General features: G+C 41.8%; 1 protein-coding gene and 1 long non-coding RNA gene across 2 annotated transcripts in view; one reads left to right on the top strand and one right to left on the bottom strand.

Annotated features, from left to right (window-relative positions):
• LOC109311950 overlaps positions 1-4,742 on the top strand; it is a 7,545-nt gene extending 2,803 nt beyond the window's left edge. Inside the window, exons 2-3 of the long non-coding RNA XR_002101667.1 lie at positions 3,717-3,719; positions 4,730-4,742. This is a non-coding gene — a long non-coding RNA (uncharacterized LOC109311950). The remainder of the gene's footprint in view (positions 1-3,716; positions 3,720-4,729) is intronic.
• Positions 3,052-25,501, bottom strand: part of LAMA4 (laminin subunit alpha 4) — a 172,598-nt gene continuing 150,148 nt past the window's right edge. The window contains exons 29-38 of the mRNA XM_019537929.1: positions 23,583-23,747; positions 20,344-20,497; positions 18,971-19,164; positions 16,702-16,891; positions 15,888-16,040; positions 12,681-12,840; positions 12,231-12,361; positions 9,380-9,473; positions 7,712-7,831; positions 3,052-3,638 (exon numbers count right to left, since the gene is read on the bottom strand). Coding sequence (XP_019393474.1) covers positions 3,493-3,638; positions 7,712-7,831; positions 9,380-9,473; positions 12,231-12,361; positions 12,681-12,840; positions 15,888-16,040; positions 16,702-16,891; positions 18,971-19,164; positions 20,344-20,497; positions 23,583-23,747 — 1,507 coding nt within the window. The 3' untranslated portion in view covers positions 3,052-3,492. The remainder of the gene's footprint in view (positions 3,639-7,711; positions 7,832-9,379; positions 9,474-12,230; positions 12,362-12,680; positions 12,841-15,887; positions 16,041-16,701; positions 16,892-18,970; positions 19,165-20,343; positions 20,498-23,582; positions 23,748-25,501) is intronic.

Raw genomic sequence — 25,501 nt, forward strand, 5'->3', positions numbered from 1 at the left:
GGGTGAGAGACAGTGTCGAAGGCCTTCCGAAAGGCCAGGAAGACTATGTCCACTGCTACCCCTGCATCTAAGGATTTGGTGATCTGATCATAGAAGGCCACCAGGTTGGTCTGACAGGACCTGCCTCTAATGAACCCGTGTTGGTTGCCCCTAAGAATGATGTCTGCTGCTGGCCCCTTGTGGATATGTGCCAGAATAATTTTCTCAAAAAGCTTGCCCAGGATTGAGGTAAGACTAACTGGCCTACAGTTTCCCGGGTCCTCCTTCCTCCCCTTTTTGAAGATGGGAACCACATTGGCTCCCTTCCAGTCCTCTGGCACCACACCAGAGCACCACGAGTGCCGTTAAAGCCGTGCCAGGGGTCCTGCAATGATCTCAGCCAATTGTCTTAGTACTCTAGGGTGGAGATCGTCCGGACCGGCTGACTTGAATACGTCCAGTCCTTCCAGAAGTTCCCTAAGTAGTTCCTTACTAACCCTTGGCCTAGGGGCACCTCTCCTGGGATCTAAGGGGGGCCCAGTGCGGGGGGTGACTGTTCCGGTCCCTGCTTAGGAAAATGGAGGCAAAGAAATCGTTAAATATGTTGGCTTTGTCATCTGGTGTGATGACCAAATTTCCTAACGTGTTCTGCAGGGGCCCCACTTTACCCGGAACCTGCTTTTTGCCCCCTATGTATTTAAAAAAGGACTTCTTGTCCTTAATCGGGGAAGCTAGTCCCAGTTCCATCTCTGCCTTGGCCTTCCTGACTGCTCCCTGCATCCCCGAGCAACCGCAGTATAGTCATCCCTGGTGATGTCCCCTCTTTTCTATTGGGTGTACGCCTTCCTTTTTGCTAGGAGACATTCCTGGATGCTTTTGGTGAGCCATGGGGGCTTGTGTGCCCTCCTGCTCCCTTTGATCCGTGTTGGGATTACCTCCCTTTGGGCTTGGAGGATCGTCTCCTTAAGGAGCGACCACTCTACTTGGACATCTGGCACCCCTCCCCTCCGGGACCTCAGTGCTTCCCCAGCTGTTCTCCTTAGCTCCTATGTATCCAGCTTCTGAACTAAAATGGATTCCAGGAGTGAGTTATTCAGTAATTGATGGAGTAATATATTGGCACAAACCATCATATCTTAGTCTTTTAAATCCTACTAATATATTAGGTCACAACAGTAAGGTATAGTTTGTAACTAAAGAGTGGCAACAGCCACTTACCTACTTATACCTCACACTGCTGTGGGAACCATATCCTGGGATTCATACTAAAGCTGTGTTTTGCTTTGCTTTAAGGGCTTAGTTCACCTTACAACATTATTATTTTCCGAAGAATTACTATTACACCCTGAAATCTTCAGCCGTCTTTGTCGTCTTTGGAATGTTGTCCACCTGCTCCATGTGTGAGAAGGAAGGGAGCTGCTTCCTGGCTTCAAATGGTGTTTGTATGGCTATAAAACGCCCAACGCAGATGAGCACATTTACCTGGCCCATGATCCTTCTAGTATGCTGTGCAAGGATGTTTTATCTATTTGCATATATTTGAAGTGTCCAGGAAAAACATGTCCAAGCATTCCTTTAATATTCTCACCATTTCTAGAGAATCTGGCCAAGTTAGCCATGTTGAACAGAGGGTTGATCCAGGAGTATGCAAGGATCTCGAGGAATGAATGATAAAAGCGTAATGTCTATTTTGGAGTAGCCTGTGAAATAGTGAAGATGGTACAGGAAAAGCGTTCTGTCTTAAAGACAATGGGCGTATTGTCTTCCATATCACAGGCAGTTGAAGACATGGGCTTAGTAAGGGCTCCTCTGCATATGTAACCCTCTGTGTACTTCAGAACTTGGTGCTTAAGATTCAGGGATTGTCAGAGACAAGCACCAGGAGCTTGTAGGATGCAGACACAGTTAATAAAGCTCTGGGCTATGGTATTTTTCCTTGGAATCCCCTGACTGTGAATGGCTATGACCAAGGGTCCTTCTTAAGATAAGAGTCAGTATTAGGGTACAGGAAAATTTCTAGTGGCACTAGCCTCCCTCAAAACACTGGGGAGGTAAGTGTGTACCTTCGGCAGGATGCAAGTCTGAGGAGGGAACCTTATGGAAAATTTCTTCTCAAGGGGGGGAGGAGAGTCAAACCCCACTCCAATGAATTACCTTTCGATGGGGTCTATTGAGACCTAAACTAGACCAAACTAAAATGGGGTCAATTGAGAATTAAAATATTTATGAGTTCTTATTTAAGCATGCCTTTTGATTCAGAGATGCATTTTAGGTACCAGTAGGACTGCATTTTTCCTTTTCTATGTATAGTGTACCAACAACTTGGGAAGGAATTTCAGGAACCCCTATGGTGAGCTGACTAAGCAGTGAGTCTACCATTCTTTTACCTCCTGCATGGAAGGCTAGAAATCAGATGGATTGGGAATATTTTGAGACAGTTTGTAGCACATCTGGCGAGGGTAAGTTTTTCCAGGGGATCTGAGAAGAATTCTGAGTCTGAAGGCACTTGACAGACTGCATATTGAGATCCATAAGGTGTTAGATATCACTAGGCCTTGTAGCTGGCTAAAGTGCTTTTCATGCTTGCTTCTGAGTTTTGTGCACTTGGTTTGTGACTGAGTAAAAGGTGCTGGACCATTGTACTGTAGCAATTGCTAAGCAGGGGCAGGGATGAAGGAAGGAATGATGATTGTATTCTGTGATATAGTTTCTCCAGGTACTGTAGGTGTTAATCTCCTCTTGTGTATGCTAGCATAAATCATGGGAAACCATACCAAAGTCAGTGAAATTACTTATGTTCTGCCAGTACAAACTAGATCAGAAATCATGTCCTGCATCTTTGACATTTGGGGTTATTTATACATGTACTTTGTATGTATACAGTTTTAAAGGAAAATGTTTTACAAAATGTTGAAATTTTGTCTCTCACACACACATATATACTCAGAACTCTCTGTATTAGCAGTTGGTGTTCTAATCGCTAGCTAGTTTAAATAAATGATCTATTTACTATGCAGCATAAATAAACTGAATGTGAGGTAAAATAATCTTTAAACACGATTATTTGCAAAGTCTATTATCTACCTTTATTCTTTCATGTATATTAGCATTTTTTCAAAATAAACAAGAAGTTGCTTAGGGCATTTGTATGGCATGGAATGAAAATATAGGGTCTTTGGAAAGTAACATATTAAAATCACTTTCCTTTATTCTGTAATCCATCAGCATTGGTATGTAAAAGGGCAGTGGGGTTTGCAACACAGAAACCGTAGTAACTGTAAACTCTTGTGTTATATATAGCAAAAGCACTGCAGAAAAAAAATCTCTTTATTCTTCAGTGGTTTTTTGTTTGTACACATAAATGTGTTTGAAGTGAGTGACCCTAAATATACAGATTTTGAATGATATAGTTTAATTATTTCTCAGCATTGCAGAGGACTAGAACACAGACCCTTTTGCCTTGTTTATCCTTCAGTGCTGTAAAGACCTTTGCAGTTCTGCTGACATGCAGTATCAGGCTGCTGGACATGTGTTGATGCTCACTGCACCACTGACCAAAGCTGCTTTACTAAAACTCACTGGTTTTTCATCAATCACCAGGTTACGAATGCAGCCAGTAAAGGAATTTCGTGTGGTCAGGGTGGATGTTAGAAGTGATTCTGAAAGAAACAAAGAATAAAAACGGTAATTGGAACCAATGACGACTGAAGTAAACTGTATAAGTACTTAAAATAAAGCAGGTTGAAAACTTGCATAACAATTTTGGAGAGGAAAAAATGAGTTATTCACTTTTACAGTCTTTGAAATAGATCCATGTTCTATTTTAAAGATATTTTTCAAGCTATTTTTTCTGGAATCGTGGTTTTCTGGTGTCTTTTTAAATATTCTTTTTACCAAAACCATAGTTTTCAACATAGACATATTTTGATTTCTATATTTAGGAAAGGGAAGTAGGCAGAACAAGGAAGTTGTTTAAGTGAGTTTTTTTATGGGGAGACCACATGGAGGAACAAAAGATTTCCAATATCTACCCACGGTTTTCAATAAGACCAGCTCTTATTCTAGCAAAATTGAAGAGACCAACTTTTGTTCTTAATTACATCCAAAGCAAATTCAGTTGTTGTGCAGCTAACCGATGATGAGGCGACACAAAATCGGTAAAGCAGTATTATTAATAAATGCCTTGCTCTTATACAGCGTTTTTCATCACAGTGGGTAACTTCATAGAAGAGATCAGTATCATTATCCCAGTTTTATAGCTGGGGAAACTAATAGAGGTGAACTGACTCTCCCAGTGTCACCCATCAGACCAGTGGCAGTGCCAGCAACTTAACCAAGGTTTCTAGTTTAGTACGTGTCAATGTGTGCACCCTACAATTTGGGTGCAGGTAGAACAACCAAGAAATAGGACTAAAGCTAATATATCATGATGACTTTGTAATTCATTGGAGCACTGCCCTTTTTGAAATTCCAAAGTAAGAGCAAGTTGCTTTTGTTACCCTGAATATAAATCTGGAATCTGTTTTCTGTTCTTTCTAGAAGACAATAACCTTTATTTATAATTTGCTACCAATTTCAGCTCTGACCTATCTTCTGAAGTTTTTCAAAATGGATGAAGCACTTCCAATTTCCAAAAAGGTTATTTAGAGTAGGTATGAGAAATGGTATCGTATCATTTGCACTTATACTCAACTTCTTGATACCTTATAACCAATGGGAAGGCTCTCTTGTATTTTTGCATACGCAAAAGCATGTGAAAAGAATATCAGGCTGTGCATTTGTAATGTCTTCTGACATACGGCATGTTTACTTGTATATGGGCGCGTCTAAATGAGACGCTACTGCATTGTAGCTCATTGCTACTGCACAGCTTGTTGTTACTGCACAGTAGCATTGCTGGGCACTAACCATGTGGTGATATTTCTGTTGCTTGTTGCTACTGCACAGTAGTTTTGGGGGAAAACTACAGAGATGGTACTACACAGTAACACTGGTTACTGCACAGTCATTTAGTACTATCATAAGCTTATGCAAGTACCAAATGATTGTGGAGTAACAACTGCGCAGTCTGCCACTTGTGTAGATGTGGCCTATATCCATGTTCCTAGGTTATATTTAGTTACTTGTATGTTGTATTTATATGACTTAAGTTAGCATCATGTCTTGCTTGTTGTCTCATTATAGCAACACAGGTGTCAAAGATATGGGCTTCAGGTTGGATCTAGCCCATAGAGCCCTGTCATCTGGCCCTCGGGACTGTCCCTGGGTCTCATAACTGATCCACACACCACATGCGACATGTGGTGGACTGGCCCCATATGCCAGACATCAGATGCAGCTTTAATTTGGTGCTTTCTGCAGCCAGCCAAAGACCCATGTTGCATGTGGTGCCTGCTCCAGGACTGCACTGCATGTGGACGGTGCTGCATATAGTACCCACTTTGGTTCTTTTAAGGTGGGTGTTGCATGCAGTGTGGTTCCTGAGTCACCTGGAGCATGTGCCACAGGTACTGGATCTGACATGCAGCAGGACAGGGTCCATGGGCCCAATCTGGCCAATGGATCAGCACCATGCCACTCATTCAGCCCATGGGACCAGATGAGTTTGAAGTCCCAGGAATACAATATACTCCACTTACATGCATACCAGATAAATATATAATGTGCGTAATATAATGCCAGTTCCAATATGTTGCCAATGTGTGATGTCTCTAGTATTCTGTAAATAATGTGGAATTATAAAGTTCTGTTATTATGGGACAGAACAACATTCACAGTTACCACATTATATTCCCTCTTTGGACAGGGTTTTGCAGTAATTATACAGAAGTTCTAACAACGTCCTGATTTAGAAACAGAGGAAGATCAGCCTTATGCACAGAGATGCTATCGTTCCCTTTAAGACTATTTTTTTTCCCTTTGTAGCATGGGATGGAACAGAACATCACATTCTTGAGCTATTCATCCAAGATAAGCAATATTATGAATTGGATTGTTAGTGTTATTTTTGATTGTTTGAAGGTACATAGCAATAACACTCCAAAACAATGAGAAATGAAGATTGTATATAGGAAGTGATTTAAAAGTCAAATCATATACTGTTGGTTATTAGGGGTGTGTGAAGCTTTGGTCACTGATTCAATTCGGAGAAGATTCAGACCAATTTGGAAGCTGAATCACCGAATCTGACTTGAATCAGGAGACAAAAAAACCCTCCGAATCAATTTGGAAAAGATTCAGAAAAAGATTTGGAGATTCAGAAAGCAACCTTTTAGGGCAGTGGTCTCCAAACTTTTTTGATCACGCATCCCTGTCAGTAAAAAATTTTTGAGCACGCACCCCCCAATAGATGTATATTTATATAAATATAAATAGAAGTTCTAATATTTTCTTTCTGCACCCCAATGGATCGTCTTGCGCACTCCACTTTGGAGACCACTGTTTTAGGGGAACAGAAACTGAGAAGAGGGAGGGGGAGTAGGGGGGGAAAGACTGACATCAGTAGCTGGCTAGTGACTCTGATATTTCCCTGAGTGCCATTCCAATCACTGCTCTTGGGGAGGGACGTAGAAACAGCACATTAGTCTGTGTCTTCAGCCTTTTTGTGCCTTTTGTAAGCTGTTTCTGCCTGAGCAAAAGAGGGGCAGGTGGATGGCCTAGAAACAGGTGGGCAGGTGGAAATCTAACCAGCACCGGGAAGGCCCCCTATTACAGGCTATCATCCCTGCTGTTTTCATCCAAATTTGCCGTAACACGCACAAGTGACATTAGTTTGCTTTCAGGAGTTTAAGGTGCAGTTTCCCAGAAACTCCTGCATCTGTCTCCTTGAAACTTGGCAGGCTTCATGCCCTCAGAAGGGGCTACCATCCCTGCTGTTTTCATCCAAGTCTGCCAGAAAATGACGTTATAGGTATCTCAGTAATTTCCCATTATAGTCTATGGCCAGATCACCGAATCTCTCCGAATCAGCGGCAAATCTTCCAAAGCTGATTTGGCCGAATTGATTCAGGACAGTGATCTGAATTTCCAAATCAGATCACTGTCCTCTGAATCGGCCGAATCCGCATCAAACACTTCCCCTTTTGCACAGGCCTATTGGTTATAGCTGGCATATGAAACTTCCAGTGGAGAAGCAGCCTGTTGAATAGGAAGAGTAAATTTAGTAATTTTGAGCCCCATCACATAGATGCTTTGTGACTCACAAGGTCATGTTAACCAACACTTGCACATGAGAAACTGATAGAGCCAGATTTTTAAATGTTTTAATAATTATTCATAATTAGTACTTGAGTCAGGCTTGGAGAAGGTGGGGGAACAGGTTAGCAGCAACTATATTTTAAGACTAGAGCTATATCTCAGTAGGGCTTTCAATCCCATGGAAAACTTTACAGTTCAGTTCTTAATTAAAGTGAAAAGTCCATGGGGTAGCAAACTGGCTGCATTGGTGGCTCTCACACTGCCAAGAATGCTTCAACTGCATTGAAACAGCCTCTCTGAGGGAATTCTGTTCAGTCAAAAAATTTCTAGCAGCTTGACTTGACCTTCAAAACTTCAGACTACATCAGGAAGACAGAGGTTACAGAGGAATAGTACGTTTTCCCCACTCTCTTTCAAAGAAAAGTAAACTTCTAAGTTTCTTTTTAAAAACACTTGGAACGGGTCCCTTCCAGCCCCTAACAATCTATGAATCTATGAACTTGGGAACAAAGATTTAAGAAAGCTGACATCTTACCTGGCACACCTCCAATAAACACAGGTTCCCTGTGGTCAATTGCTCTGGGATTTAGTGGCCCCACGACATGGTTTACTTCAGAGTCCACATCTAACTGCACTACGTTAGAGTCTCTAATCACTGGAATGCAAAGGGCAAGTGGATGAAGAACTTTAATTATAAACGGTATCATTTATGCTTTGTACAATATACAACAGTATGTCTCAACTTGGGTCACATGTGCTCCCGGGAGTATGCAGCAAAGTTCTAGAAGGTATGCCAGAGGAAGAAATAGGAAAATAGAAGAAGGGAAAAGGAAAATATAAATGAAGGACAAAGAAAAAATGAAAAAAATCCCCTTTTCAATATCCTTTAGGTCAGGGGTGTCACAGATGCATCCCAAGGGCTAGATCCAGCCCATGGAGCCCTATCATCCAGCCTGCAGTGGTGCCTGTGGGTTTCCAATTGGTGCACGGCATGCAGCATGTGCTGGCTCAGGCCCTACCTGCTGAACACAGCACGGGTCCAGTCTAGGGCACTGCATGTGGTGCCTGTATTGGACTGGTCCTTCCTGCTGTATCTGGAGCCAGTCTGGATCAGGCCTACAGAATGGCTGCTCATGCCAGATTCAGCACACAGGCCTGGTCTAATGCAGGTGCCACATGCAGCATGCGACCTGGATCAGCACCATGTGCTGTGTGCCCTGTGGGTCCAAAACCAATGCATGCTGCAGTCAGTGCATGCTGCCACTCTGGGGTACATGCTGTATATGGTGCTTGTGCCAGACTGACCCTGCCTGCTGGATCCTGGTTTGGTCTGGATTGGTGATGTAGACCAGCCCTGTGTATGGAGCTGGTCTGGGGCAAGCACTGCAGGTAGCGTGCATGGCTACGCCAGGGCATGCACCACATGTGGTACCACACTGGATTCAGCACATTGGGGTACTTTGTGGGCCTAATGTGGCCTGCAATTTATCCAGCCCACAGAGCAGGATGAGTTTGATAACCCTGCTTTAGGTTATCAAACTCACATTGTGGTTACAGTAACATCAACTGTTCCTTTCATATATGTAACAGAATAACAGGGATACACAGCTGCATAACAAACTTTAAAAGGGGTACAAAGCCCCCCCCAAATAAATCAAATTGAGAACAAACAATGTGCACAAATGTCTATTTCACTGGTTCCCAATCTCTGGATCACAGCAACATATAGCCAAGAATCTCCATGTTGCTTGTGACTGCAGGAAATTGAAAGTCAAAACCGAGGCCATTATCACTACAGTTCATGTTGACAGAAAGAGCAAAGTGGGAGGTTGCTCACAGCATGTTACTTGTTTGAACTGTTGTCCATAGGCCAGCAGAGGGTAGGGAACAAGTCTGCTGTATAGCATGGGCTACTAGATTGTCTCTGACCTTCTCGTAAGACGTGTCCTACTTTTGCTTGCAGTGTGAAAGCCTCAGAAGCACTACAGTGCTTGGGGGAGAACCAAGATTTGCTTCTTTCAAATAGGTTTGATTCAGGGACTGTTTAAACAACAGTGAGAAGTGAGAATAATAGTGAGAAAAACAGTGAGAAGTGATAGATATGGCATGCCCTTGCTTCCACTACCTTTGCCCAAGTAGAGAGATGGGATAAAGGGAGAACGAAGCTCCACTATCATTATGGGTAAAATCAGATTTTACTCACCTGCCATTCTGTGCCATTTGCCATCACAGAGACTCTGTTTTGGTGTAACTGAAGTTGAAAAGTCCCTGACTCCATTATTCAGTTTCACTATTACCTGTGAGAAAACAATGCAATTACACTGCTAAATCTTTTCCAACCAACTTTTGCTTTTCTGTTCCTTTTTTTCCACTAATGCAAGGTTCCTACTTTAAACTTTTAGAACTTTAGCCACTTTTCTTCGTAATCATGTTCAATGAATTCTTCAAACTAAACCAAGTTTTAAGTTTCTCATTTCAGTAGCTTTTGGGATGTTTCTGATTTGAACATAGGAACATGGTTTTTTTTATCCTTGGTTAAAAGTAAACACAGGTCCTGTCTACATTGACTGAGCAGTTGTTAGTTGCATACACATGTACTAATTGACTGTGCAGTAACTGGAGTTACTGTGCAGTAGCAGCCCTGAATGGCTTTTGGTCATGATGATTATGCAGTAGCTCATTACTAGTGCACACTAGGTTGTCACTACTGTGCAGTAGTATTGTGTCATGCTTTGTGCCACGTGGTGTTACTGTGCAGTAGTAACAAGCTACTGTACAGTAGTAATGAGCTGCTATGCAGTCAGCATCTTGTGTAGATGTGGCCACAGCTCAATTAATTGCTTCCAAATACTTTAGAATTGCTGTCCTCTTGATTTCTGTATTACATTAGTGCTTAGAGGCCTCAAATGACATTCAAGTCCTGTCTTGGTAGACACTTCATAAGAGACAGTCTCTGTCTTGAAGACATTGCAGTATAAACAGATGAGGCAAACAATGGTTGACTGGGTAGGGAATTAGTATACAGATGTAGAATCAAGGCACAGAGATTAAGTTAGTTGCCCAAGATCACATGGGAAACCTGTGGCAGACTCAGGAACTGCAAACAGTTCTCTTAAATCCTTTATTCACAACAGCATCCTCCCTCTCTGAGGCTTCAACAATAGTCTCGGAACAGTTGTGTCTTATTGTGGAGTGCAAGATTCCTTGTGAGGACTGCCCATTTAAGTTGGCTGTGCAAAGGTCCAAGAACTGACCTCTGTAAGCAGTGCAACAGGTTATCTAAAGAGGTTGCAGTATATTTATCCTTGGAAATCGTTAAGATTAGGTCAGACAAACCTGATTTAAGCAGGGATGTTCCTATCTTGAACAGGGGATTGGACTAGATGACTTCCTGAAGTCCCTTCCAGTCCTATTTTTCTATAATTCTATGAATGTTCATAGATTGTCCCCTGAAAACGATGCAAGGCAGCTACTCAAATTTTGTTCTACAGGATTTCTGTTGTAACATCAATGATGGTTAGGAAGAGTGTTTATTTTTCTCTCTAGACCACCAAAAAATAAATTTGAGATAGTTCCCATCCTCTTCCTGCCCACACTTAAACAGTTTATGGGAATCACTAGTTAGCACAAAGAATTGCATTGCAAGCAGCAGCCATAAGCTTTCCCCTGTTAATTCAAAAGAGGAAAACTTGTTACAGTTCTAAGCATCTCTGTCTGTGCCTAGTTCCATCTACAAAGTGGGGGAAATGATTCTGCCTTTCTCCAAGTCTTTGCCTGCTCTGTCTACTTCGATTGCAAACTTTTTGAGGTGGGGCTATTTTCTCGTATGTGTACGTCCAGGACCTCCCACAATGGGAGCTGTGTTTTGATTGGTGTCTTTAGGTGAGTGTTTCTCAGTCAAGATGCTGTGGCACTCTGAGGTGTTGTGAGACCCTTTTGGGGGTGCTGCAGCACAAGTGCCGTTTCCATGCTCTCTGCAGCCAGGTGAAACTGCCCCGTACCCATTTGTGTGGAGGCAGATCCAGAAGCAGCTGCAGCAGGAGTGAGCATTCCTGCCTGCATTAGGATTATCTGATAAACCTAATACAGGCAGGAGTGCCTGCTTTTGCTGCAGCACTACTTGGTCCAGTTCTTCATGCTTCTTCTGGAAACAGATGTGTTCAGGACACTTCTACTTGGTGGCAGTGGAATTCCACCATGTGCCTCTGTTTCTGGGCTTGCATATGGAGTCAGCCCAGAAGGGTTGCAGCAGGAGCAGGTAGTTCTTCATGCATTACTTTTACCACATAACCCTAATGCTTATTTCTGCCACAACCACTTGGTGGTCTAACTCCACAAGGCACGTAGGGCAGTTTTACCGAGCCATGTTGGCGACAGCGCTCTGGTTGAGAACCGCTGAGGCAAGCTAAAAGAGTACAGCAGTGGTTCTCAACCAGGGTACTGCAAAATTCAAAAAACTATGAAGGAGTGCCTTGAGCCAAAAAAGTTTGCGAATCACTGATTTAAGTGCTACTGTAACACAAATTATGGCAAGAACTGTTCAAACAATTAACTTCGTTGCTGTATTTTAGTCTTACAAAAGACAGAGAGCTTTGATTATCAGCCCAACAAGCACGTGGAACCCCTTTAGATACCTGCCAAAACAACAGCACAAGCTCGTATATTTCTTTGAACATGAAGTAAATAAAAAAATTGTTTGCTAACAGGAAAATGAAATCAGGTCCCCTTACCCTGTAACTTACGCATTTTTAATGTATAGATGAAAGAACAACACCAATGTGTCAATGTTCTTCTTTCCTTTCATTTGTATATTAAATATTTATTGTTGAAACCAATGAAAGTGACTTGATTGCAGCAGTTGATATGTATGTTAAAAGAAGTATCTGGGTTATGCTTAGCTACTTGTTTAGTGGGTTAACATATAGAGGAGAAAAATAAGGTTCAAGTAATAGTGACTGTATCAGAGGAAAAGTTCATTTAGTACAGAATCCAAGCAGGCTGCAGATGGACCTAGTCATACCAAAGAAGGGAAAGTGACCATTTTTTTTTTTTACCTGTCCATTTTCCATGTGCATGTTTAAGTACTCGCCATTCACACTGTGTCCATGCATCAGGATTCCTGAGCTGCTTCTAGGACGTGCTTCAAAAACAACTTCAAATTTCAGGCCTAAACTGAAGGATTCATCTGTGGGAAGAAAAATATCTTATTCATCTGTGGGGTATGTTATTTCCATCCCTACGTTAATGATGGGTATGGACCTTTGCAGACTATATGCTTCTAAAAGTGACCTCTTGTTTTTACTTTGTTTTTAAAAATATATTAGTTTTGAAAATATGTTTGTGACAGTAAATTGAAAAGCAGGAAACAAAAAAATTATATTACATAAGGGGGTTGGGCATTTCTAGCCCAATGGAGGGCCTTAGAATAAATATGCAAGTCTACCATGCCTTAGAATAAATATGCAAGTCTTATTATGGGATATATTCATTAAATGGCATGTTACCGAGAACTACATATCCTCCTTCTGATGAAAAGTATGTTCCTGTTTCTGAAGGGCCTTCAAAGCAAGGTGTTACACTGAACGTCTGCGAAGGAGAAGTGACTGATTTGCCGTTGAGCTGTAAATTGCTGAGACAACCACTAAAGCTGTAGACGGAGTTAATCTGAGAAAAGAAAGAGTGAGATTATTAAGTAAAATGCCTATGGAAGGCATGCAAGTGTTTTTTCCTCCCCTTATCTCCCCATAGGAAAAGAATCAGGACACCATGGGCAAGGGGGTTTACCTTTTTTGCTTCTCTTTTTCTGGGCCCTGTTCACCCTCTAGTTCAAAAAAATCTCAGGTAAACTCTTGGGCAACTGTGACCTCATTTCTCATGCCCCACATCTTTGGCTAGATTCAAGAGGAAGCAAAAAAAAGCCAGAGCACAGAAGCGGTTCTCCAGACACACCAGAAACACTCCCACTTATCGTGGGTTGTGGAGCTTCCACTTTGTCTCATATAACCAAAGACTCCCTAAAGGGAATCCTCGTTGCTTCAGTTTTTGCTATGTCACCCCACTTCAACATACAAAATAATTAGGGCTGTGCGAAGCTTTGGGTGGTGATTCAATTTGAAGGAGATTCAGCCTGATTTGGTGGCTGAATCTCTGAATCCAAATCGAACCAGGGGACCAATTAAAAAGGTTTTTATTGATTCAAAGCTCTCCAAATCTATATGGGGCAGTGGGGATGGCAGCAGGAATTGCCCCCCGCCTGGCAGTACCTGCTGAGTCGGGGCTTTTTTTCCCCAAGTGCCAGGAGCTGGGGTGGGCGGGGCAGCCATTGCTGGGGCTGGGAGAGCAGGCCGGAGATGAGCCCAGCCTGGGTTATTCAGAGATTCAGCTGAATCGATTCGGGAAAGTGATTTGAATCACCAAATCGAATCACAGTTCTCCAAATTGGCTGAGTCCGAAGCCGAAGCAGATACTAGCCGCTTTGCACAGGCCGAATAATAATGTAACTTTCATTTGCAAGGCAAAATCTTGGTCTAATTTAAACCTCTCAAGAACCTGAGACAACACTAATGAAAACCAGCATCTGCTTAAAACCTGCACAATTGATGCGCACATTTCGGAATTTATATCTTATCAGCATGACGCCAAGAGAGTCAATAATATTCATTTCCGTGTTTTGGTTTTCTCTTATTAATGTTTGAATCAGTGGGTGCATCTATACATGGGCTTTACTGTGGGGTTGACTAATTAATTATGCAGTACATCATTACCATCTGCACATGTGCTGCTATCAGGGAGCAGTAAACTAATTAACAACACTGTAGGACAGTAAAGTTGGGGACAGTACTATATTACAGCAGAGTCATTACGTGCAATCAAATGAACATGTAGATGGTAACCACTGGGCACAAATTGGGCCTGGCTAGCCTAGTCGGCTGCGGACCAGATTCCTGGCTCTGGCCAGACCCTCTGCCACCCAGCACTGCCACCTGGAGCCCAGGGCTGGCCTCCTGTGCCCCCTGCTGGCCTGGGGCTGCTCTGCCCCAGCTCAAATTGCTGCAGTCCCAGGGACACATGAAGATGCTGTGCCTAGGAGCAGCTGACTCCAGCATAACCACCAGAGTTTATTGAGTCATCTTAATAGCACATGTTGATGCACACAGTGTATGCATATATAATCCATCCCCCATCTCTAAAACCTTCCTCAGAAGCAAGCTATTGCAGTTCAACCAGAGAAAGGAGAAAGTAGAGGGTCCACTGTTATTGTTATATCTGTTTTTGGAGTATTCAGGAGATTCTCAGATACTACGGTAACACTTTCCCTAGAGATCGCATTAGAAGAGACAAAATAGATGATAAAGTCTCCCCTCTTGAGAGAAGTTTTAAGGGTGTTAAAAAATCCCATGTTGTTTCATTGCTGTATAGGATGACGTAAGGTCCATGTTTCTGGTGGAATTTAAATAGTTTTTCCAAACTATGAGAGTGTTCTAGCCAAAGATTACTTATTCCTGGGATTCTTTATTTCCCAAAATTTCTCAAAGAAAGATATTTTAAAAGGGTAGTTTATTTCCATTTCTATTTCAAATTGTATAAGTTGGTACTGAACTGTAGTGCTATGTACTCAGCATGTTCTTCAGGATCATGTTATTCAAGCCAGAAGTAAATTTTGTGTAGTTTTTGCCCCTTTGCATTTTTTCTTCCTTTTTATTTGTATGAAGTAGCACATTTGAATTGACAGCAAAACAGATAAATAGCTTCTCAAGTCTTTCATCCATCTTCTCTGGAAAAACTTATAATCTTTACATTGTTTCTGGATTTTATAACAATAAAGGTCAAAGATCTGCCCAGAAGTAGCAGCTCATAGGACTATCCTGATTAAAATATATCAATTTCAGTAGACAGTAGTACACAAGGCAACAATGTGGCTAGTGTCTAGTCTGGGTGCCTTTGACTATTCTGCCTGTATAATCAGATATACATTTACAGGTGGATCGAGAAGAGGCAACCTTGGGCACAGTTCTGGACTGGGGCTCAAATTTACAAGACTGGAGTTGTAGACAAACACCATAACTTCTCTGCTACTGTACCCAATTTTATTGCTGGTAAATAGGAATAGTTTTGTAGGAGCCCCTTGTTAAAATAGTAGTTGTTGAAATATATTGTAATTCTATCATTAAATACGATTAATGATAGAATTACATCTTAAATGTAATTCTACTATTAATACTATTATGTGATGTGATTTTTAGATGGGGAAAATTCCCCTAATCCTTAGATTAGGATGAATATAGAACACCAACAGAACCCTTGTGAGGCACTCTTAATTCCAAATCAGCACTAATGCCAATCTAATTATTCAAGTAAGAATCATTCCCTTGAAGGAGGATCTTCCAGTGATGCATAGCTAATGGGATAGCCTCTTTAACATCCTTTCCCCTCAGTCTGACCAGGGGGCATGTCTCTCCTCCTCAGATACTTTTTGCTGTCATAATGACACCTTGGTGTCCTCAGCATTGCTAGGATGTCAAGCCCCACTCACCAGCATCACAGAACAAATGTGTCTTACACCCAGTTTTCACAACCAACTCCTAATGTACCCTGTGTGCTCCTCAACAATGCCTGAGGATCAATGCCACAATATGCTTTTGCCTCTGTTTATCTGTATAGTCAACATTTTAATTACATATATCTTCTTAAATAGTGCATGTCTACTTTACCTGGATATTTTTCACAGCTTTTCCTGGAGCCACACCCCCTATGTAGAGTGGCTCACTGACTTGCCAAGTTTTATCAGTAGAAACATTTTCTTCCAATACTCGAAGGCCATCAATTATCAAACGACCAATATTTTTTCCCCGAATAAATATCACCTAAGCAGGAGAAAAATTCCTATTAAAATCATGTTAATTGTTTAACCAAAGGATAATCAAACTGTTGAGGAAACACCATTTATACAGCAGAAGAAGATAATAGTTGTAGAAAACTCTACAACCTGAGATAATGGCACAAAGTTAGAAAAGAAGGTTATCTAATTCTTACTTTGCAAGAAGTTGCGAACTAGTTGTTTTACGTACTGTTAATTTTCTTTCTTACCTGTCTTCCAACTCTTTTCTTCCTTTTACTTGCTCTAGTTCTCCACAGCCCTCCCCTCCAGCTCTAAGCCTAACCAAACTTCGCTTGTTTTTTGCTTGGTTTGGTCAATACTTGACTTTTCAAATCTGCTCATCTCTACTTCTTCCATGCAGCTGTTGTTGTGGTAAATATCTGGATGACTATAAGTGATTTGGCAGCTAACCACCTTATTCCCAGTTAATGACTTAGCAATGTTTTCAGAGAGAGAGAGCAGAGAGAGAGAAAAAAAGATTTATAGTAGATTTTAAAATGTTAGCAGAAATTTCTCAGCACATAGGTATGTATATGTGGTTCAGAACAAAGATTAATCTTTTGCTGAAAATGAATTGTTAGATCATCACTTTTATAACTATAGTTTCTAAAGCATATGTCATACTAACAACCATTTCTTTGACTTACATTGTGCCAAAGCCCATCATTGTACTTTTCTTGACTTTTCATCCTTATCTTCTGGTGACCAACATTAAACATAAAAATGAGCCGTCCATGGGCAACAAAAAGGGTCATGAAGTTCTTTTCTTCTTGATCAGAGACATAAAAGATCATTCCATGGGATGAGTGAGTTTTCAGACTAATGGAGAACTGAGATCTGTCAAATAAAAATGTCATGTTACTATCAGGATAGATATTTGTCAATTCGTAATGGATATTGTCACTGTGCAGAGAGGGAAAATCAAGATTTATCTTTTTGTGCTAAGGGATATTTTCCTTATTTATAGAAATTATATTTTTGATGTTTGTTCCATCTGGTTTTGACTAGAAGCCAGAGCAGGTACTAACCAGATTAAATTCTTTTGAAAACCAAATCAAAATCTGTGAGGCTGTGTTATCTGTCAGAAGGGGCTCCTCACAGACCTGGAAGTTTAGTGGCAGGGTAACAGTGGAAGCATTAATTAACACTTCTGCTGCTTCCCGATCACCAAGTTTCCAGAACTGTGGCGAGTCCTGTTGGCTGGATGGTACAAGTAGGAGATGAACAAAGCCCAGACCATGCTGGCACTCAGGGTTGCTCCATAGCCAGATCGGACATGTGGGGTCACTCTATAGTTGGATCTGGTGAACGTGACTGGGCTGGTGTGCTGGATCACATCCTAGACTGATCCCACACTGGATTCGGGCCAAAGACCAAACTGCATGTAGAATCTGGCCTGCGGACTGGCCCTATGCTTCTCATCTGGTCTTGGGCTGAATAGGTTGGGCACCACTGATATAGATCATTCCATACAGATCGATCAGAGTTAATATATATTCATTTCTTGCACACAAAAGCACATCAAAGCCGAAGATCTAATTGGGATGGTGATTACAATGTTACGTGCCCTTGGCCTCCCAATATTGCTAATAGTAGTGGAGATATGAAAAATGTTGGGGCAATGTTAAACTCTCCTTTTAGTGTAGTGGAGGTATGAGAGTTTACTGGCCTGATTGTTAGTGTTGCAGAATGTCATTGCTGAGTTCCTGCTTTCTAATAGCTTCTCATCTAATCCAAGGTTTAGCTTGACAACTCTTAAGGTTCTCAGTTACTTTTGCTGACCTGCTTTTACAAAAAATACACCTAATAACCCAGAAAGACTTAAAAATGTCAGAAGTCATAGCTATTTTAAAATAAACAATAACATTATGACACAATAGCATTCATGGCCATTAAAACAAAAAGCAGCTATTAGGGATGAATGTTTCTGCTACACTTTGGGTTTATGATCCCTCTTTTTCATATGCATTACATTTAATTTCAACATCAGACTTGAAATAGATATTTGGAAAACAATGAATTGAATTAAATCAAATGTAATAGTCCTATTGTTTGCAAGTCAATATATGGCAATCTGCCTCTGAGACACTACCCTACTATTGCTGCTACATAGCATTGTGTTGAATTTTCTGTCTTATGTATAAAAATTAAGCCAAGATCCTGACCATTTATAGTCATAAAATACCATATGGCACTTTTTGTGAATGTGTAAAGTCTAAAAACCTTTGCTACCCAGGCCTTTTCACTTACTTTTCCCTTGCTTTTTGAATTGGACACAGTGTCTATAGCTTGATGTTTTAATTCACTGCATAGCTTTATAAAACCTGCTATAACCTACATGAGATGTGACTAGACTAAACTTCAGTAGATGGTATAGTGATTCCTATACACATATGTTCACTTAAGGCCATGCCTCTTTCTCTGAAATCATTACTGTTTGTGGGTGGAGACTGGTGGTATGATATAGCCTGCATAACATACTTTTGAATGAAGACCTTTATGTCACAATATGATATTGTAATATTAATATTGGATCAGGTCCCACATTTTTTACTGAGTCTAAGCACCTATTGACGTGAACAGGCATAATAGTTAGGATTAAATGAAACTGCAGAATTTAGCCAAATCTTACTGCCTTGTGATATAAAAGGGATGAAGATTGCTTGCTACAAAGTTTTAGAATGTACTGTTTTATATTGTACTAGCAACCAGAATGGCTTAGACGCCAAATGAATAGACAGGGAAACAAGATATATCAAGAGACAAAACAGATGAAGGACTCATGAAAGGGCTACAGAATATAATCCAAGTAATGACAGAAATACATTTTATTAGTTCCAGGTTTTTGTTTCCATTGCTGTTTTTCCTGGACTGTGAGCTGTTTTTCATTTCTAGGGTTGCTGTCTATTATCTTACCTTTCACTGAAGTCCTTTGGTAGGTAGTCAAACTCCTGCCGGCTATTTGCTATTCCTCCAAATTGATAGGCATGGTCAATTGCCTTGGGATTCTTGGACAAGTGGCAGTGAGGGTCTCTTTGTGCACCGATTTCTTGGTCTGATTTTTTGAAGTCAGTTAAAACCTGTGAGATTCTGTCTTTATCTCTTCCCACCTTTATACAGAAAAACTCTTGATTAGTGAGTTTCCAAGTGGATGTGGATATGATTAGCAGTAACAATATTGTTTATCTAGCCAGTGGGGAATATTTTAATGAAATGTTTATAAAAATACCTGGAGTCGTTCCAAATCTAAGTGATATATGTCCCTAAATAAAATAGTTCTGTCATAATGAGCGTCTTCTTTCATATGTAGCATTGACACAGAAGAAGGACAGATAGAGGCAAATAATAACATCCCATGACAATTCTTATGTAACTGCCTATGTAAGCCCAGGCTTTGAGTTTTTCTTTCCTTTAAATGATGTAAGCTTTATTATGGTTCAGTTCAGTGTTAATATAGTGGGACGACATTTTACTGTTATTTACTCTTACAGTAAATAACAGCAATATTACTAATTAGTATACATAATAATATATGTGCTGTGCAGACATGCATATTCATAATAATAATGATGATATACATAATATAGTATAAAGCTGACTGTACTTAATGAAACTGCATAGAAGAAGCTGAAAGCAGAAATAAGCAGCATCTTCAAACTTCAGAGAAAACATGAGAACGCCCATTCCCTCACACTTGCTAGGACACCTCAAAAATTAAGGCACAACAGAAAGGTGTGAGTGTTCTTTGAATCACAGAATCACTGAGTTGGAAAAGACCTCGGAGTTCATTTGGTCCAACCCCTCGAATGAAAGCAGGAAAGCTGAGGTTAATGCAGCTGAAGATGGGATTAGGTTAATGTTGGTCTGTAGCTCTCTACCAGTAGAAGACTTACAGTAGATATTTTTGCTAAGATATCAAGTGTAAAATAATTTTGTATCTGAAAATTTTATGTTGGGGAAATTATATCATGTCCTTCCTGGTACTGGGATTCAATGAACTACTACATTCTTTTTCTGCAACTGCTACAATACTCCCTGACTTTTAGTACAGCTTTTATATCTCCTTTTCTCCAGACAAATCACTGGGCTAGAGAATCTTGGCAAAGGCAGAGCATCTGTTTGGAGTTAAGGCATATTCAGAGGGATCAAGTCCCATCCTCTGTTGCTTTTCAAATGACCTCTTTTGGAACCACAACCATCTGGCAAATTTAGGATCATGATACACTGTGGACTTTGGCCAAATGGAAGCTGGTATCAGAGTAGTCACAAGTAATTTGGTGCTAACTAACCTTTTTATTACGACTTCCTTTGGCTTTCGATGAATTCTTTCCTTTCTTATGGAGAAGAGCAACAGGAGGGGATTCAACAGGGCATCCATAAAAGGAAGCCTGGACTTTCTCTGGGTACCGCTGGAAATCTTCGACTTCAACTTCTTGATCCAGCCTGTGTTTCAAAGAGGAGAAGGTGTTATGAATAGTTATCAGAAATGTTGTGAGCATAACTTTTTTTACATAGTAGAACTAAAACATGATTAAAACATCCATAGTAAGTTAATGTCAAATATATAGCTGTTTTTTCATTTAGTATCATTGTGAAAAATACAGATCTTTCAATTATATTTAAACTGATATTTTAAAAGACTTTGTGACTTAAATTCCTTGAAAACAAATCTGTGTGAGGTTGCAAATACCTTATTTTTTTTCCTTGAGTAAGGGCGAGCATATAACAGTGCTGCCTCAGAAGCATATCTATCTATCTTTATTGGGAAACCAATCTACCATAGCCTATATCTATTCTGCTCCTAACACTTCCTCACTGAGACTGTGAAATGTCCTACCCACTCCCTGCCCACCAGTTCACGTATTGTGTGGAACCTGCTCTTGCTACAACCTGTGGTACGGGTAGTGCTGGGCAAGACCAAATTTGGCTTGCTATTATTATTCAAGAGGCGTGTCTACATGAGATGCTAACTGCGCAGTACCCTTATAATACTGTGCAGTAGCACATCACAGTACAAACAGTGCTAATATGCTAGTGCTCAGTTTTATTAGGCTACTGCGCAGTAACGTCACTAAAGAGGCATGCTCCGGCACTATGCATTGATTTAGTACTTGATTATACAAGCGCTAAACTTAATGCGCAGTAACTGTGGTGCATTAAATGAATGTGCAGATGTGCCCAAGGAGCCTTATAATTGTTACATGGTTCCAGTTTTCCAATAGCCATCTGTAATAGAGAGTCTGGGGCTCCTTGTTTCTTTAAGGTCAAAGCAGCCCAGCCAGGGAGCACTGCAGGCTAGGCAGGGTACAGCAGCTGCCAGTTGCCAGGGCAATGGGGTAAATGAGGCAATTAGTCGGCACCTGCAGGCAGCCTGCTGACTGGAATGGGGCAGGGCCCTGGGAGGATATAAACCTGGGGCTTAGGCTGGCAAGCCAGTCTAGCCCTGCCAGCTGCAGGGTTAGGAGCTCCTGCCTTAGAGAGCTACCCAGGGACACTGGACTGACTGCTTTTCTGCTGGCAGCAGCATTGCCAGGTCTTGAATACAAAATGATCATAATGGAAGCTCAAAATTATTGTATTTGCTGAAAAAGTACTGTACACTGAAAAAAATATGCAAATAAGTCCTCTTCTTATTTACTTCATATTGCTCTCTGTAAATCGCCAGTGAGTGAGTGAGAACTGGGTTATCAAAGTTAAAACATTGCTTTGTTTCAAGGCAAGCAGTCGTAAGAAAGTGCTGACAGCAGACGCAAAAGTTGGTTAAGACACCTTGAGAGTGACTTAGGTTTTGCATAGACTACATCAGTTAGTTGCCTCAAAAATTATTGTACGTTTTGAACACTTTTACTATTATTGATTGTATATTGTGCAATGGTTGAAATTATTGTACAAATACCATAATTATTGTACACCTAGCAACACTAGCCTGCAGGAACAGTGTGGCTTGGGAAGCTCACAAGGAACCCAGGTTGGGAAGTAGGTGAGCATGAGGGGTGAAGGAGGCTTGCCCTCTTAAAGGGGTAGAGGGCTGCTTCCATTGTTGCTGGTTATGTTATAACCCCGAGGCTTATGTTATGTTATATTTAGACTGGTGGTTTGGGTTGGGACTATAAGGGTGATTTATGGAGGTCCTACTATTGCCTGAGAGGCATGCAATCGCCTTGAACCCTGCCAAGGGCATGCTCAAAGCCCAAGTGACTACTGACCCAGAGTGGGTATAGTGTAAGGCTTACAGGGCCAGGCAGGGCCCAGGAGCTTGGTGCCTGAGGAGGGGTGCAGCCACACAGGGGCATGAGGCCTGGCAGACAAGGGCCAGGGGTCTGGTGACCGGAAGGGACAAATCGGAGCTAGTTTGTCAAGGCCAGGTCCAACATAGTGGGCCCAGGCTAGAAGGCCTAGCAAGAGTGAAGGGGTGGAGGCCTAGGAGGTTGAAGTGTCAACAAGAGAACAATGGTATAATAACACCCGTGAGGCTTGGGGCATGGTGTAGGGCAGGATCTGGAGCCAAGAAATTAGCCTCTAAGGCTTTGGGTGCCCTACAGGGCCTGAGCAGCTCAGCAAGGTGCCTGGGACCAGAGAGGTCCAGCGAGGGGCCTGGGGAATAGTATGGACCAGTAGGGTGCCAGGGAACCCTAGCAAGGGTTCAGCTGAACCGGGGCCACGCAAAGGCCCATGGGCAGCCTCCCCATTATAACTGTTATACCATGAAGCCATGCTGGGTGACATAGGAAGACACCCTAGGGGTGGAGCGGGTACCAGTTGTGGAGACACCAAGGAGATGTCATGGCCACCCCTGGGACCCCAATGTGCTATACTACTACTGGTTTGGATAAAACTTTTTGGATAAATTTATTTTGGAAAAATAAATCTGAGTACATATTAATTATAGTTATTAGGGGGCAGGTGCCTACATAATAAAGCAATTTCCCATCTGGCGGTACTTTTCTCAGCAAGCAACAAAATATGAAATATCTGTTCACCCTTACAGATGGTCCTTCTAGGATAAAATACTGGTGAGACACTGTATATCTTGCACAGTTTCTGTCTGCGTTGTACTGTTCTGTACACACAAAACTGGCTTCAGTTTTCTGCCCTACATTCCTTTGGAAAAAACTATATAGAAACAGTTTGCAAAATAGAGCAAAACCTGATGGTTTTTCTAAGATTGAGCTTACAACTCAAGAGGACCCTGCAATGCATCATCCTTTTATTTCAGAGGCAATCCGGGAAATTACATAATAAAAATGTAAATTAACAGCTATACAAATGACATCTTGCACCAGAGGAAATAGCAGGTGCAATACTAAAAGCTGATTTACATCAGCAGTTATTTCCAGTTTAACAGTTTCTTGACCTAGCAGGGCAGTTCTGGCAGATTTGATGGTAAATAAGAGAAACAGAAGTTTGCACATACTGGGAAAATAAGAAAAAATATTTTTACTCTGAAAATAATTAGTTCTCTTTAGTATTATACTCTGTGCCATCAGACATAGATTTTTGGAAGTATACTTGTGAGGATGTTACATACCTAGTGAAGTAGGCATTGCTTATGCATCCGGTGAAATTGGCATATTGAGTACTGAGGGGAGAGCCACCAAAATAGAATTTCTTAGCACTTTCAGGCTTTGGCCCTGATTTGTCCTTAGTTGGATTCTTTTTGCTGTAATTTTTGTTATCTACAATCAGCTCGTATCTGCAAAGAGTAAATATCCTTTTAACAACTGATTTTTTTGGAGCAGTCTATTCAGATAGTGTTCCAGTTTGCATATATGTTGCATAATTCAGAGATCAAGAGATGATTCAGTGAATAGCGGTATTATCACAAAGGATCCCTTTTGTTTCCAGCTGTGCAGCAAACAATTGGCTATGATGGTAGCTCAGATTCAATGGCCCACAGCACTAGAGATGTTTATGAAATTTTATGATAACTGAGACTACAAGGAAAGTGCAATTTAACACATGAAGATTGCAACGCAAGGCAGAAAGGGTCCCACCCTACTAATGTCATATTGCCTACATCTGAAAACAGTAAATATTGGTCAATTACAACAAAATATTAGATTAGGTGTTTCTAGATTCTGATCCTTTGTGATAAATCCTAAAATCAAAAACAAAGCCTCCCAATAATCATCATTATTATTTCAGGACTAATGCATCAAAATGTGCCCCTGTATGTATCAGGGATGGGCAATTATTTGGGCCACAGGACACATAGGGAATTTTAGTGAGCTGTTGCAGACTGAGTCAACACTGTCCACACCCTTGTGCAGCAGCTCACCAAAACTCCCTAAGCAGCCCCATCCTGTCTGCCTGGCTCTGTGCCCTGCCTGGGTGGGTCCCAGCCAGTCACCATGGAGACCCTGGGTTTATGGACCCGTGATGGCATGGAGCCAGGGCCTGGGGCAGAGCTGTAATCTGGTCCCTGCATGCCTCTACCCTCAGAACCAGTACCCATCACAGGGGTGTGTGGGCAGCAGATCATGACTCCACTCTCAGCTGGGATGGGGCCAGGGATGGGATCTGAGGAAATGGCATCTGGGAGCAGGATGGGCAGGCAGGGCTGGGGCTGGAATCATAGGGCAGTGACAGCACGGGGCCGGGGCCCCATGATTCCAGCCCCAACCCAACCTGTTCCGGATGTCCCTCCCCCAGATACCAGCCCTGGCCCCGTCCCGGCCAAGCATGAAGCAGAGCCATGATCCGTTGCCTCTACGCTCCTGTGTCAGGGTAGTGCATGTGGGGAATGGATCATCGTTGTGCCCTGGGTCCTAGCCCAGACTATATCCACAGGTACAACACACCCTGACATCTCTCTCTCTCTCTCTCCCCCACCCTTCCTGCCCTAACCATCCCCACAGCTACATCACCACAATGTCCTTGCCCCTTGCACTGTTTATACCAGCTCCTGCCCTGCATGCTGAAAGGAGTACCAGAGGGGCACTGGCATCAGCTGTGGATGCTGGCAGCTGTGGACATTGCTGGCAAGTTCCCAGTGCGGATTGGGGTGGCTGTTTGGGACTGCAGCTAATGTGTTGGTGTGTGCTTCTGGTGCACAGGGCAGGAGCTCGTGTAAGTTATGGAAGGGTCTGGGATGTGCCTGGCACGACCCAACAGCTAAAGCCACTGGGTCCTCACAGCCTTGATCCCATGATTTTGAAGCTGCCCACCTGCAGGCTGGATACAAACAGTTGGCGAGCCAGATCCAGCTCACAAGCCATATTTTGTCCACCCCTATATATGTGCAACATTTTGAAAAATATGTCTTTAACATTATTGTAAATGACAGGTCACACATGCAAACCTCCATGTGAGTCTGAAAAATGAGCAAGAATAGGTTTTCTCTGCATAGGCAAGTGACTGTAAGGAAGACTTTGAAAACCTGGTCTTGAATTATAAGAGTTTTTTTTTAAATTGAGCATGGTGATGAAGTGAACAGGTTTAAATGAA

Source organism: Crocodylus porosus, unplaced genomic scaffold (assembly GCF_001723895.1).
Source record: "Crocodylus porosus isolate Cpor-Errol unplaced genomic scaffold, CroPor_comp1, whole genome shotgun sequence".
Lineage (NCBI taxonomy): Eukaryota > Metazoa > Chordata > Crocodylia > Crocodylidae > Crocodylus > Crocodylus porosus.